Source organism: Pseudochaenichthys georgianus, chromosome 19, assembly GCF_902827115.2.
Source record: "Pseudochaenichthys georgianus chromosome 19, fPseGeo1.2, whole genome shotgun sequence".
Taxonomy (NCBI): Eukaryota; Metazoa; Chordata; class Actinopteri; order Perciformes; family Channichthyidae; genus Pseudochaenichthys; species Pseudochaenichthys georgianus.
The window spans coordinates 5068606-5083015 of NC_047521.1; the positions used below are offsets into that span (position 1 = coordinate 5068606).

The window sequence follows — 14410 nt, forward strand, 5'->3', positions numbered from 1 at the left end:
CAGGGAACTTATTCCGGTGGGAACGCGATCTGTACTTAATTCCATGGGGGCACTAAGTGCTGGCACTAAGTGCGGCCAAGTACTTGGTGTGAAAGCGGCTATTGGTTCCTACCAAAGACATAATTATGTGAAAACGGGTCACAAAAAACAAATTGTTTTTATTTTATTTACAACAAATCAAAGTTTAGATACAATAATAATTAACTTAAAACACTGGAGTCTAATTGGCAGTTTGGTCGAGAGACAGTGGTGTTTTAAAGATCATACATTTTAAAGGTTTGTAACTTGTAATGATGGAGAGTTAAACAGCATATTCGATGTTCACATAATAATCTTATGTCTTTGTTAATCAAATATTCTGCCCTGTCTCAGTCGGGAGTGCATGATCCTGCCATGACCCAGGATATATTTACACACGAGACACAGAGCCTGACATGCTTCTAAATAAAGCTTGTGCGTGGTCTGATGTCAGAGCCGGAAGTTTACATTTGCTCTGTCGGGGAGATGTTTCAGCCTTACAGTGGGTTCCTGGGGCTGTGCTCTCAGGGGGTTTTATCCCTGTGACAACACACTGAACCTCCATGGCCCCTGTCGGGCTGGAGCTACACTGAGGCAGAGACAGGCCATGGACTGAGTCCTCAGATTAGTGGCAGTGAATAGAGGCCGGATGCAGGACGAGGTCTTTAGTTGTGCTAGTGGAAAGGCCATTGAAATCCCTTCTTGTGCAAACTTGCACTGTAGTCATAATAGCAGTGTAATGGCTTTTTCTAAACACGTGTTGGTGAGGATTATCCTCCTCCATCCCTTTGTTCCAATGTACGACAAAAATGCCATAACCTGAAAACATTAAACTGCAGTGTTTCAGACGGCCAGATATTCATGATTGATCACCTTAACCTTATAGTCCATAACAAATAGTTTTCCCATAGGCAGTTCAGGATTTGCATATTAGCTGCTGGTAACAGCCTTAGGCTGCCCTCGACAAAAGATGTTCCTACTCAACCAGTTGTCGTCAGTACAAGCGATTAGCTGATTGGTCGAGTAGTGGCCGCACGTTTGGGACTCGTTAATATCAAGGTTTTAGTTTTTTTGGCCAATAGCCGCGTTCACACTGCGGTACTTTTCCCACAAAGGTTCATGCGAACTTAGTTCATGCGAACTCTTTAGTTCGCATGAACTAAGTACAGATCGCGTTCACACCAGAAAAAGTCCCTGGGGGTGGATTAGGCAAATGAAGCCGCTGACGTCACTTCTTCTTCTTCTGCTGCTTTGGGTTTACTGGCAGGCCGCAACCCACTTCACGGCGTATACTGCCGCCCAAAGTCCCCGGCCGGAAGTCCCCGGAGTTGGGGAAGGCTTCAGTAGAAGCTGCTGGGAGTCCCAGCAGCTTCTACTGAAGCCTTCCGAGTAAATCGCCAGAACGCCGACACCTCCTCATCTCCACTGCTCCCATGTTTTATTTTGTGTTGCCATAAGTTAGTCTCTCTGCGTTTCTGCGCTGGGCTAATGCTAATGCTAATGATGCTAATGCGAGGATAATAAAATGGCGGCTTCACAAAACTTTTTGGGAGTTTTACGGGGCGTGGTTTGCAATTCGCCCAGCCAGTCAGGAATATAGCTCTTTTCTCACAAAAGAGCCGCTCGAAAGTCCCTGCTCTCTAGCAGGGACTTTCGAGGGGGTAAAAAGGTTCGCATGAACTACTTTTAGTACCGGCTCTTTTTGGTGTGAACGCGATCATGAACTAAGTTCGCATGAACCTTTGTGGGAAAAGTACCGCAGTGTGAACGCGGCTATTGAGTGCAAATGTTATACAACATCCCAAAACATTGTCGTTAGGAGAAACAGTTTCGAAACAATACATATACAAAAACACAATTGTGCAAAAAACACATGCAAATAAATTAATAATTTCACCAATTGAACTAAACGGAACGCTGCAACTAAACATGCAAAGCTCAAAACACAACGAAACGGGGACACTAAAAAGTGAGGCACATGTCTGGGACCATGTGTTTTTATTAGAGCCGGGACTCGATTAAAAAAATTAATCTAATTAATTAGAGGCTTTGTAATTAATTAATCGAAATTAATCGCATTTTTAATCAAATATACATATTTGACCTGAGAACAGTGAGAAGCCATTTCCACATGGATGTGACTCCAAGTGGTCTACAGTCGAGTGCAGTCCAGTGAGCCAGGGAGCTGGTTATTTTCTCAGACGTGGACTGACTTCTCCTGGCCCTGAAACCAGTCATCTGGTTGAGTGTGGGTTGGGTCAGGGTGTGGTTCCTTGCACTCGGAGTCGGGCTAACGTCCACGCTAGCTGCTACATGCTTTGCGTTTAGGTGATGCTTTAGGCTTGATGTGCTGCGGTGATATGCAAATTCTTTTTGCATAATTTGCACACAACCGTGCTCTTATCGACGCTTCCATCCGTCCGTTTTTTAAAACAAAATGTCCCATCCGCGGGGCCGACCAAAGCGGTCTCATCAGCTTGTTCGTTCATGTTTGACTATTGATCACCGTGGTTTGTTGTTGTTTGAAGTCCCATGCTGAAGTCATGAATGTTAGTTGGTGCTCCAGTATAATCGGTACGCCTGAAACTCATCCAGTGAGAAACGTTCCGCTGTGCAAAAATAAGTGCGATTAAAATGCGTTCATTATTTTCTGAGCACAGTAAAACATTACATAATCACACGCACAGCTTATGAATGTGTAACTAAGTTGTAACGCCAGCAAAATAACTAAAACATTTGAGGTTAAAAAAAAAAAAAACATTTCTCAGCTCAGTGTAAATAAGGATTTAAAGGCATCATCAGTGGATGTTTGGCTTTGAATAGGAAATGGTAACATATATAGTTTTTGACACCCGCCTCCTCTCTCATTGTCTTTTTATTCCTTCAGTGTATTGTTTGTCCTGTCATTCCTCATCTTAACCCATGTTGTACTCACACAGGCTCAACTTGCTCGTGGCTAACAGGCTGTGGCTTGCAAGGTCTCTGCCAGGGGGAAGACATGACCATGGAGATGGCTTATACTGTAGAGCAAAGTGTTCCTGCCTTCTCTGAAATGGGGGCAGGAGAACCTTGGTCTCTGTCCAGATGGGTCGAGAACTCATAGTTGCATCGTATGTCCCGTCCCATAGGCCACCTGTGAGAGGGGCTTTGCTGCCATGGAGGATTCTCATCAGAAGGTGATCGATGAGCTGCAGAAGAAGAACCACAGAGAGCTGCAGAACCTGCATGCGGAGAAGGAGCGACTGCTTGAAGAGGAGACGGCAGCCACCATCGCCGGTAAATCAAACCACCTCACAGAAGAAGCACAGAGATGCTGCCATTTACCCCTAATTTCAGACTAAATGTATTTTCTTATTTGCTTGTACTACTACAGTAAACTATTAACTTGTACGTACTTATTAAAGCATTATTTTATGTTACTTTAGCAATCGAAGCAATGAAAAACGCCCACCGGTCAGAGCTGGAGAAGGAGCTGGACAAGGCTCGCAAGGCAAACAGCAACACGGAAAACGCAGACATCGAGGAGATCCGCAGGCAGCACGAGTAAGTTGTTGGTAGTTGATATGCCGTATGGTTCGGCGTTGATCAAAGGACCTTGACTGTCTTAGTCTGTTTGTTTAAAGACATGACGAGCAGTGTAGGATTACAATGAGAAGAGCATGACGACACAAGCACTGTCCTTGATCAGCAGTAGGACTCAAAACATATTTCGTTCAATCAGATGCCGTTTGGTTAAAGTGACTTCTCTAAGCGTCAAGTTGAATATATTAGTAAATTCAGAAGTATCCCGGTCATAGTTTGACAGTTACGTGATTAACTAAGTTAGGTACGAGTTAGATTATGACAAACATCCCATGTTACATGAAGGCAACATAAGCCTAAACGTTACTGTGTCATCAGTCATTCTGCTCATTTGCTTGGCTTTCTTTTGGCACATTAAAAAGGCCCTATTCTGCTCCTTGGGGTGTTCCCTTCCCAGTAGTGTGTTATATAGGTTTTGGTTCATGTACATGGTCTGCAAAGGCTCAAATCCCCAACACTTAACTAGTGTTGGGAACCGATAAGAAAATGCTGGGTACAGGGTACCCAAACAAAATACACAATTTTGGTTCTGCGTAACGGTTCCTAAACGCGGTAGACCCTGTATTCCACCGGGTCCGTCTGCGCCGCGGTGGAATACAGGGTAAGGGCGGACTGGCCATCTGTGTGTTCTGGAGAATCACAGAACGGCCGGTCGTCAGCGGGCCGTTGACGGCCGGCTCGGTACGCTGACGGCCGGCACCGCCCTTAATTTTTTTTAATCGGCATCATGTAAGTTGCGGCGACAGAGGTCCACAGTTGCCCCGCAGCGAGGCTCCTCCCGCCCTCCCGTAGACAGTTCACGAGCTCAGTCACTTCATAACACCAGAGATGGGTCGCGGTAAACGCTCTGAAGTGAGGCGCCACTACACTGAAAAAGAAAAAGACAAGGCACAGTGTAAAGCCTGTTAATAGCTCGCTACAGGCATAGCTCAGTTAAAATAAAGCACAGCTATTGTGCAATACATTTGTATTGCATGTATATTTTTTATTTGTAAAAATGTCAGTTAAAGCTTAAAAGAATAAAGATATTTTTGTTATCTAAACGTTTGACCTCTTTCTTTTATAATTTTGGAATGGAAACGGGGAATCGAGCAGAACCGGAATCGGAATCAATACATTTCAAACGATACCCATCCCTACACTGTCAGTCTGTACTCCCAACAGCAATTGAGCTTGTTAAGACTCTTTGACAGATCTGACTGCTTCATTAAAGAATGTTCCATCTGATCTGAGGACTGATACAGGATCAGATTGTGCAGCTGTCGCTCATGACTTGCTGCGACATGTGTTAAGAAACTCTGCGTTCAGACACACCTGCCGGTCTCCAGCGTGCTGCAGCACTGAACTTGGTGCCACGTGTGAGAGCAGCAAGCGAGCAGCGACTGTGTCAGACTGTGACGTCTTTCAGGCCCAAATAATACTTTTTATTGGAAAAGAGATACAGCGTATACTATTTGTAGCTAAATAGCTCTCCAGTATGAACACTTTTTACCCTTATTTCAATTATTAAATCATTGTCCCTTCGCCACTGAGAACGTTCATAGGAATGCTGTATCCAGTTCTCTTTATTTTATCATTTATTTGGCGACTTTAGTTGCTAGTTACTTTGCACATTCATGTTGTTAATGAAAACATTTAATCAACTAAGGAATAATTATTTTATAAAAGTGCAGATCATAACAAACAATACATGACAACATCAACACAAACAGTCGGCTTGGCCATACACCAACAAACAAAAAAGCAAACGCACAATAACCTCATTCTCTTCAGGTCCGAATAAAGACAATGAGTGAAGCAAACATATGTAAAAAAGGATTAGGGTCTTATTCTGGAACATCCGGGAAGGTCATCCTCTTTGCATCGGCAAAGAAAGGTGGACACTTGGATCAACTAAGGAATTATGACATTCTAGTATAAGAAGTTATTAAAAGTTAGAACCAGCTGCCAAAGTAAAATGATGCACACAATATTGGGTCAATGATTAGAATCCAGTGATGCAATGTTCTGTACTGGCCATTCTGCGTAAAGTCATTCACTACCTGAACCTGGAGCTGTGTTTGCACCCGTCCCCCTGAACCCCAGCGGGTGGTGGAGCTGTGTTTGCACCCGTCCCCCTGAACCCCAGCTGGTGGTGGAGCTGTGTTTGCACCCGTCCCCCTGAACCCCAGCTGGTGGTGGAGCTGTGTTTGCACCCGTCCCCCTGAACCCCAGCGGGTGGTGGAGCTGTGTTTGCACCCGTCCCCCTGAACCCCAGCGGGTGGTATGGATGTTCTCTCAGGGTGCTCCTGTGCTCCTGTGCTGTGTTCAGGGAGGAGCTGTGCTCGTTCCAGCGGGAGATCGAGGTGTTGTCGGAGCAGTATTCCCAGAAGTGCCTGGAGAACGCCCACCTGGCCCAGGCTCTGGAGGCCGAGAGGCAGGCCCTGCGGCAGTGCCAGAGGGAGAACCAGGAGCTCAACGCACACAACCAGGTACACACACACACACACACACACACACAAACACACACACTGTGAACACACATTCACAGTCTTGAGTGCAAAAGAAAGCGCAACAGCTCTCCTTTCAAACGTTTCTAGCTTCTTCTTCTTCGTGCCCGCTTTTAGGAGCTGAACAACCGCCTCGCAGCGGAGATCACCAAGATGCGCTCCATGACGTCTGAGGATGGAGGAGGAGACTCAAACATCACGATGCAGGGGAAAGAGCTCTACGAGTTGGAAGTACGGCCAATATCACACCGTGTAACAAAACATCTGTGCCCGGGATGTTTGGATAGTGCTCCTTAGGCAGGATGTTGCAACGTCTCGTAGCCTACTTTACATTTTCTCTTACTCTCGTGACCGACTTGTTATACATTTTACAGGCCGCCATCTTCACAAAATGACACAAAGATACAAATATAATTGATGCAAATGTATATATAGAACAATTAAACTCCAATTCTGCCCCTCCCCATCCCACTCCTCTTGCTGCTCAACACCAATGACAGCTTTTGTTTGTTGTAATCATATAAGTTTATCTATTCACACACCTTTATAACATTTAGCCTTTGTTAGAAATAAGGTGATGGGGATTTGTTTGGCTACAGTTAAGGCTTTCATTAGACTAAGATAAAGAGAAGAATCGTTGCAGAGTAATACCGTTTTCGGAGACACAATGATATCAGATTCTATATCAGTCATGGTCTGTATATCGTTTTCATTTCATCGTTGTTTCCAGGTGATGCTGAGGGTGAAGGAGTCTGAGGTCCAGTACTTGAAGCAGGAAATCAACTCCCTGAAAGATGAGCTCCAATCTGCCCAAAGAGTACGCCGTTTTATCTGCTAACAGTCCTTCTTACCGGGGACTTCCATGAACGCCTCGCTGACGGGCAACGTGATTACCCTTTATCTGAAATGCCGAACATTGTGTTTTTCAGGACAAGAAATATGCAACAGATAAGTACAAGGACATCTACACGGAGCTGAGCATCGTGAAGGCCAAAGCCGAGCGGGACCTGGGCCGGCTCAGAGACCAGCTGCAGCTCGCCCACCAGGCGCTGGGAGAGGCGGCGCTGGAAGAGGTGGAGCGGGGGGGATACGGTACGGACAAAAGGAGATACAGTCGGCCTCTTGAAAGAAGGATCTAAGGCTCTGTGTCTCTGTGACGCCTGCTTGAACAAGTGGTCAAAGACGTTCTCGTTATAAATGAAATAATAAGCAGGTGCATGTTTGGGAGATTTGACGAGCATATTTGAGGCCGCCTGTTCCAATCCATGTGTGGATTTGATGTGGCATCATTTTAAAAACAATGAGCCAACTAGGGAAGATGTGAGGCTGTCGAGAAAATAAGGCAGTAGAGATGTTAAGGATAGTTCCCTTCATAATTACCCTAAGCCCAGAAATACCTTTTAATGAACGGAGGATTTTCGTTTTTTCATCTTTATTTAATTTTTTTATTTTAGTATCTTCATTTTGGGCTTAATTTAAATACTTTTTTTGGGATAGTAATAATAGAGCAATCACAGGAAATAAGGGAGAATTTAAGTCGCAGTTATGTTCCCCTTGTTGTGAAGGGAAGGCTTTCTGAAGACATCTGGTATGGCATTCATTCATTTAGCTAGAGATAGGTGGTACATTTACAAGATGGCTAAAATCACTTAACAGGCATGAGAATCACTCACCTTTCGGCGAAATTCGCCGTTTTGAATCCAAAATAGGTCGTTTGTGTGATTCATGTAGATCTGCAATACAAATATTTTTGGGGTATGGGGGGGGGTCTGGGACCCGGAGTAATCTGCGGCCGCGAGCTGTTATGTGCCATCATGACACGCATGGTGTACTTTTTTTATATATTATAATGCAGCGCATTCCTGCCTGTCGGCTCTGCTGCTCCGCGATGATGGTCTAGCTTCAGCAGCCACATTAGCTACGGGTGCGTTCGTTAATATTCACTGTGCGGTCCGGAGTCACTGTGGCACAGACTGGACCGCTGGTGAACAGCTGTTAGAACGGGCCGTTCAGGTGTTCAGAGCAGAGCTCCCTGTCGGAGCGCAGAGCGTGATGTGCACTGAAAAGTTTTTCTGTCGCAATATTATCGTTGAGCTAGCTAGCTAGCAGACATTGTCACTATCTGCTAACGTTAACTTTAGCCTTCGTTTTTTTATAGTTTTTTTTTCATAGGCGATAAACGGAGTTGGTATAAGTATAGATCTTGTACTTGAGTAAATTAAGTAGAAGCACTCAGATATTGTACTAGAGTAAAAGTAGAAGTACTCAGATCTTGTACTTGATTAAAAGCAGAAATACTCAGATATTGTACTTGATTAAAAGTAGAAGTACTCAGGTCTTGTACTTGAGTAAAAGTAGTACCAGAGTGTAGGAATAGGAATACTCTGTTAGTAAAAGTACTGCATTCAAAATGTTCCTCAAGTAAAAGTAGAAAAGTATTCTCATCAAAATATAGTGAAAGTAGCGACAGTAAAAGTAGTCGTTGTGCAGATTGGTCCATTTCAGAATAATATATATGATATGTTTTATAATGATTGATCATGAAAGTGTTCTCAAAGCTGGTAAAGGTGCAGCTAGTCTGAATGAATTTGTATACTGCAGGGTAGCTTGTGGATTTATTCCAGGTGGAACTAAAGTCTGATTCAACACTTGATTAGATTTCGCATCAGTCATCCACATCTGTGAAGTAACTAAAGGTATTACATACATGTAGTGGAGTAAAAGTACACAATTTACCTATGAACTGTAGAGAAGAAGAAGAACAAAGTAGCAAAACATTGAAATACTTAAATAAAGTACAAGTATCTAAAAATTGTACCCAAGTATAGTACTTGAGTTTATGAATTTAGTTACTTTACACCAGATGCCATAAAGATAGAAAGACTCAGCCTTGCACAGAGGCATGACAATAGATTTTCAAAATGCTCAACAGTGCTGCCAAAATTATAAACTGACTGCTACACAATTAAAATAAATGCTTTTATATATTTCTATTAGATGTGACTCTTTAGCGTTTCTGTTATTATTAACACTGCTGCTTTAGTTGTTTTGACTGCTAAAATCCTCTGTTATTCCTCATTTTAAAGCCGATTTTCCGTGCGGTCGGGGGGCTCGGGTCCTTGTCACCTTTTCCATACCTGATGAGTTTGCATCCCTGATAATACTTAGTAAGGAGGTCATAATATTGTTGACTCATGGCTGAAGTTAAGTTTCTCCAGCTCTCCCCAGGTTGGCGAAAAAAATGCATCTCGAAATGCATCAGATTGATGCTTTAAAATATGGAATATTCAAAATGTTCTTCCGGGGGAGCATGCCCCCGGACCCCCCTAGAGAGATAATATCCTTCTCACCTTTTTCACCCCTGACCCGTTTTCATGCCTGCTTAAACATGCTCAATAAGAATGAATCTGAGGGTTCTTTCATGAGAACAATTGTGTGTCAACCTTTTCTCCACTGTTTCTCGTTATTTCAACTCTGATACTATTTCCCCAGTAGATATCATGAAGTCCAAAAGCAACCCTGACATCCTGAAGATGGCGGCTGCTGCAGCCAAACGCTCAGAGCGCACACTGAGGTCAAAGGTGGGTTTCCTGCAAACTAGCCATCAGTCCTTCAGCCCTCTGTGGTGTTAATGCTGGATATTCATGGACCTGTATCACCCATTGTCATATTGCTCAAGCAGCAATACATTCAAAACTGACAGAAAAAGTCCTGTTTTGACATTTTAAAGTCTCCCACCAATCACAGGCTGAGATTTTAAATCACCTACTGCCATCTACTGGTCACCTGCAAAGTTGCTGTTATTTCTTTTTTTGTGACTCCATCAAAAGTGCAGCGACAAAGTGAACCCCTTGGTAGTCTAACACACACTTGCTGGTGTGTTTTCCCCCTTCTGTCCTCAGTCTGTGAATCGAGACATGCCCTGGGACAGTTAGGGCTGCAGAGGACGTGTAGGCTCCTTCTCCTTTAGGTAAACCAGACGCACAAACAGGCGGTGAAAACACTTCCTCTGTCCTCCGCCTCTAAAGCACTTCTTCTTCTTCTTCACATTATTGAACAAATATCAGACAGACATGTGACGCTGAAGAACGAATGATAATGGATGAGATTACTAATCTGCCTACTAATTTCACTTTAGTGGTGATATGTTTTGTGAATGAGTTGCTTACTATGGAGCCCCAAAACCAACAAAGACCAGCAAAAAGTGATTAGCAAATAGGTCAAATGCTACGTAGCTTTAGTCTGATTTTATATTATAAATAAGGAATCATTAAACAACACGATAAAGTCAAAGACATGCACACAGACACCATTCTTCCTCAAAGTGGCCTCAGTGTGTCTTGCTTGTTGACAGAATAAAACTAGCAAAGTCACTTAAGTACATTTACTCAAGGAATGTTCTTAAGTAAAACATATAGGTACTTTTACTTTACTTGAATATTTACCCTTTATACTTTTACTCCACTACCTTTTGTTTTACAGATGTAGTTACTAACTACTTTAAGGATGTAGATTATTTATACAAAACATTAATCAACTAATACATGATCATATATTATTATAGGTAAAGCTACACCAGTAGTACAAAAGGAAATCCAACTAAACCCCACATTTAACAAGTGCAACATTGAAGTGATGAACACATTAATGCATCACAATTATTCTTTTGATGCCAATACGTTTGCACTTTTAATTAAGTACAACTTTGAATGCAGTACTTCTTCCATCTTTGCATAGATGTATCCACTTCAAACTAATATTTTAGAAGGTAATGCCGCAGATACATTACATATCATTTAATTTAGCTGATGCTTTTATCCTAGGTGGCTTACAATAAGTGCATTAAAGCATAAAGATACAAACTAGGAACAATGAAAAAAGTACATTTATATTCGCTTCTGGTGCTAGTGCAGTAGTTTCAAATATGCCAAACTAATTTAACAATTTTTTTAATTTGTATTTAATGGCCAAGGTACAGGCGAAGCTCGCTAATAGCTGATAGGAGCTAATGTTATGAGAATATACAAATAGTGTCGGTGAACTTGGTAGCTAGACTAAATTAGCTTTGGTTAGAGTGTTGGGGCTTCCACAGCACACTGGGGGTAGAAGAGTTTACAAGCAACTAATGTGGTGATTGGGCTCTTATGGTTCCGTGATACAGATGCAATCACTGGGTGACAACAGATTAACACTGACAACGGGAAACACTGCCTGCTCAGAAACAGCATGTCTGCACATAGGAAGTCATGTTCTTTATTAACGTCTGCTCTCTCTCTCTCTCTCTCTCTCCACCCCCCCAGAGTCTGAGGGAAGGGCTGACGGCCGAGCAGAGACTCCACCTGTTTGAAAACAAAGACGCCAAGGAGTTCTGACAGTGACGCATCACGTCTTCTTACCGTGCTGCATGTTTAGAAGTCCACTATATTTTAGCTCTGTAATGACTTTAGTTACACTACACACTGGTCACTGGTCACACAACACAGATCATGTATTATTATTAAAAACATGGTATGAAGTTTGAATTTCATGTCTAGATTTTGCATTCCATGCACTTCAGTTAACTGTGACATTTTTTTGTATCGTTTATTTTTTTGCTGCCATGTCTTACTGTAAATACAGTTTTTAATTGTCATGCATACACTAAAACTATGAGTGTGTAAGCTACTGTTTTAACTCCCGAGACTATTACTTGCCAAAGGCATACATGTGATGTTTAAAGGCGAAACACAACTGCAAAGGAGTAGTGCATATTAAAAGCATAGGAATGAGTCTGGCGTTGTGCTCGCGCTCCATCATCATTCCAGCACAGGTGGAGGTGTTGCTCGGTGAACAAAGCTACACAACTCAAATGCTCGTCTGCATTTGAATACAAAATGTCGCTTCAGCGCCTGACTGATATCATAGATGTTCCCCGCTATCCTCGCATCAATCTGAGACACCCGTTGAAATGCGACAGCTTAATGCATTCGGATGGGATTCACTGACTCTAATTTAAATATATATATATGAACATTTATATAGATATTTTTCTTTCTCTAACTGCAATCATCGGTCCAGCTGTATGGGAGTTGTTTGTAGTCGTGTTCAGTGGCAGTCCCTTTAGTATTTATTTCAACGGTTGGGATTTTTCTTTCACATGCCCATTCCGTTGTACTCTTATTGTAAATATAAAGCAAATATACACCATCTGACTACAGGTTTATTAGCAATAAATATTTTTGCACCCTTTTTGTTGTGTTCTGAATTTTTTGTATTACTTTTTCAACACTGAACAAATATAACACAATTTAAGACATGATAATCCAGTTTTCCATTCAATTGCTGACCATACAGAAATGTGATAATAACAAAAAAAACGATTTGGACAGCACTCAGATTGAATCGTTTTAACCTTAGACCTCTGGCTTTTTAAATATCAATATTAAACTGATCTTTGGGGCAGACAAGCTTTCAAAAAACATCAGGGGTCATAAACTGTGCTGAACATTTTAGGTCAATGGAAGCCCTCTTTCTGGTCCACATGAAAATACTTTTGGTCCTAGAAACATTAAAGTGGGGCAATAGAAAAACAATGGGTATATTCTTCACTTTAAGAACGCCATCTGAACTCAGAGCTGTTAAACAGTCAGTTTTCTATGTCCTTCGGGTGTGTAATTCCTATAGGCCTACTTGAGACCTTTTCTCATTGTTGTACCAACTTTAAAATGTTAGGATTAGGTTACTTTTAAATCAATCAATCAATGTTTATTTATATAGCCCAATATCACAAATGTTACATTTGTCTCAGTGGACTTCACAGTGTGTACAGAATATCAGTATGACAATACGACACCCTCTGTCCTTAGACCCTCACATCGTACAAGGAAACACTTCCGGAGAAAACCCACAGTTTAAAGGGAACATGGGAGAAACCTCCGGGAGAGCAACAGAGGAGGGATCCCTCTCCCAGGACGGACAGACGTGCAATAGATGCCGTGTGTAAATTGAAAAGATATTACATTTACAACATAGTTTGGAAATGGATGTGTCTGTAATAAGAAGATGGATCCACGAGGATGTCAAGAATCCTGTGGGAGCCATCAGGGAAGTAGTGTGGTGAGAGTCTGGCAGGACTCGAAGTCCAGGACTTGTTTTGACTGAGGCCGCCCAGTAATGTCCTTGGGTCACTGTGGGTGTTACATAATGCATTGAAACCTTACATATCAAAGTTGTAACTACAGCAGACAACAGCTGGTGACATTTGACTTGACGCCACTCGTCTTTGTCCCTGTGAAATAGATTCTGGAGTTTTACTGTAACTCTCTGGCACATGCATTGGCACATTTGTGCAAATGTACAGCAAATCACCCAGATATATTTAAAAGTATTTTATGTATATCTCCTCTTGTACAGAAGAAGAGCTCCCAAAGCCAAACAGTTTGGTTTCTATGATTTGTTTAGGCTCACCAATTTGAGGCAAACTGAGTGAGATGAGGAATGCTGCTCAGTTCAAATCATTACTCTTTCAGAATGCAGAATATGTCAAACATGTGAAAACAGTTCACACTATAACAACTAACTTACTGTTTTGATATTTTTCTTTGAATTTTAAATGAATAATATCTGAAGAACAATATTAAGTAATTTACCAGGGCAGCAATTGGTAACACAATGGAACAAATATGTGTTTACAAATAAACATCTGTAATTCCCAAACATATATAAAATAAAATAAAATCATTATACATATAGTATGATTATATAATAGTTATAATGTTTTGTATTTATTTGACTGGCACATGGGGCTTACACATTCTCTATTTCTACTTCCTTCATTCCTTCATTCCTTCTACCTCATTTTATTCTTTCCTCCTTCCACTCCTCCCTGCTACCTTCCTTCCTTCCTCCTTCCTTCTGGTTTTACTCCTACCTTGCTTCATTGTTTCCTTCATATCACCTTCCTTTCTTCCTCCTTTTTTTAATTCCTCATTTAGGATTTAAAAATGTGAAATTCCACTCAGGTCTTTATATCTTAAACTATTTATGTCATAGATCACAACCAGTTTTCCATATCTTATACTCTTTTAAAAGTAGGATCTTAGTTGAGTTTTTAATATTATATAAGAAAATTACAGCAGTTTTATTTGAGAATAAAACATGTACAGTTTCTACGGGGTCTACCATTTAGCTCCCATAATTCCTTTCAGTTTCAAAACTGACTGACAACTGTTCCACTGCTGCTCGGTTTGTCAAGCCAGAGTGAGACAGCCCACAGGTGAAAGCAATGCCCAGTAATTATGTCAAACCAAGAAAAGGGACAAGTGAGTAGCCTATAAATTATT

At 41.8% G+C, this 14410-nt stretch overlaps 1 protein-coding gene across 5 annotated transcripts in view; it reads left to right on the forward strand.

Annotated features, from left to right (window-relative positions):
- The window catches only part of mprip (myosin phosphatase Rho interacting protein), a 44693-nt gene extending 32376 nt beyond the window's left edge, over positions 1 to 12317 (forward strand). For 2 of the 5 annotated variants that reach the window (XM_071206693.1, XM_034107546.1), the window contains 8 exons: positions 3147 to 3294; positions 3444 to 3561; positions 5912 to 6071; positions 6207 to 6320; positions 6820 to 6906; positions 7019 to 7181; positions 9582 to 9670; positions 11390 to 12317. In XM_071206693.1, the coding sequence (XP_071062794.1) occupies positions 3147 to 3294; positions 3444 to 3561; positions 5912 to 6071; positions 6207 to 6320; positions 6820 to 6906; positions 7019 to 7181; positions 9582 to 9670; positions 11390 to 11461 (951 nt within the window). In that variant the 3' untranslated portion in view covers positions 11462 to 12317. Of the gene's footprint in view, positions 1 to 3146; positions 3295 to 3443; positions 3562 to 5911; positions 6072 to 6206; positions 6321 to 6819; positions 6907 to 7018; positions 7182 to 9581; positions 9671 to 9991; positions 10060 to 11389 lie in introns of all 5 variants that reach the window. The other 3 variants (XM_071206694.1, XM_034107547.1, XM_071206695.1) reach the window with 2 other exon arrangements.
- Positions 12318 to 14410: the final 2093 nt, after the last annotated feature.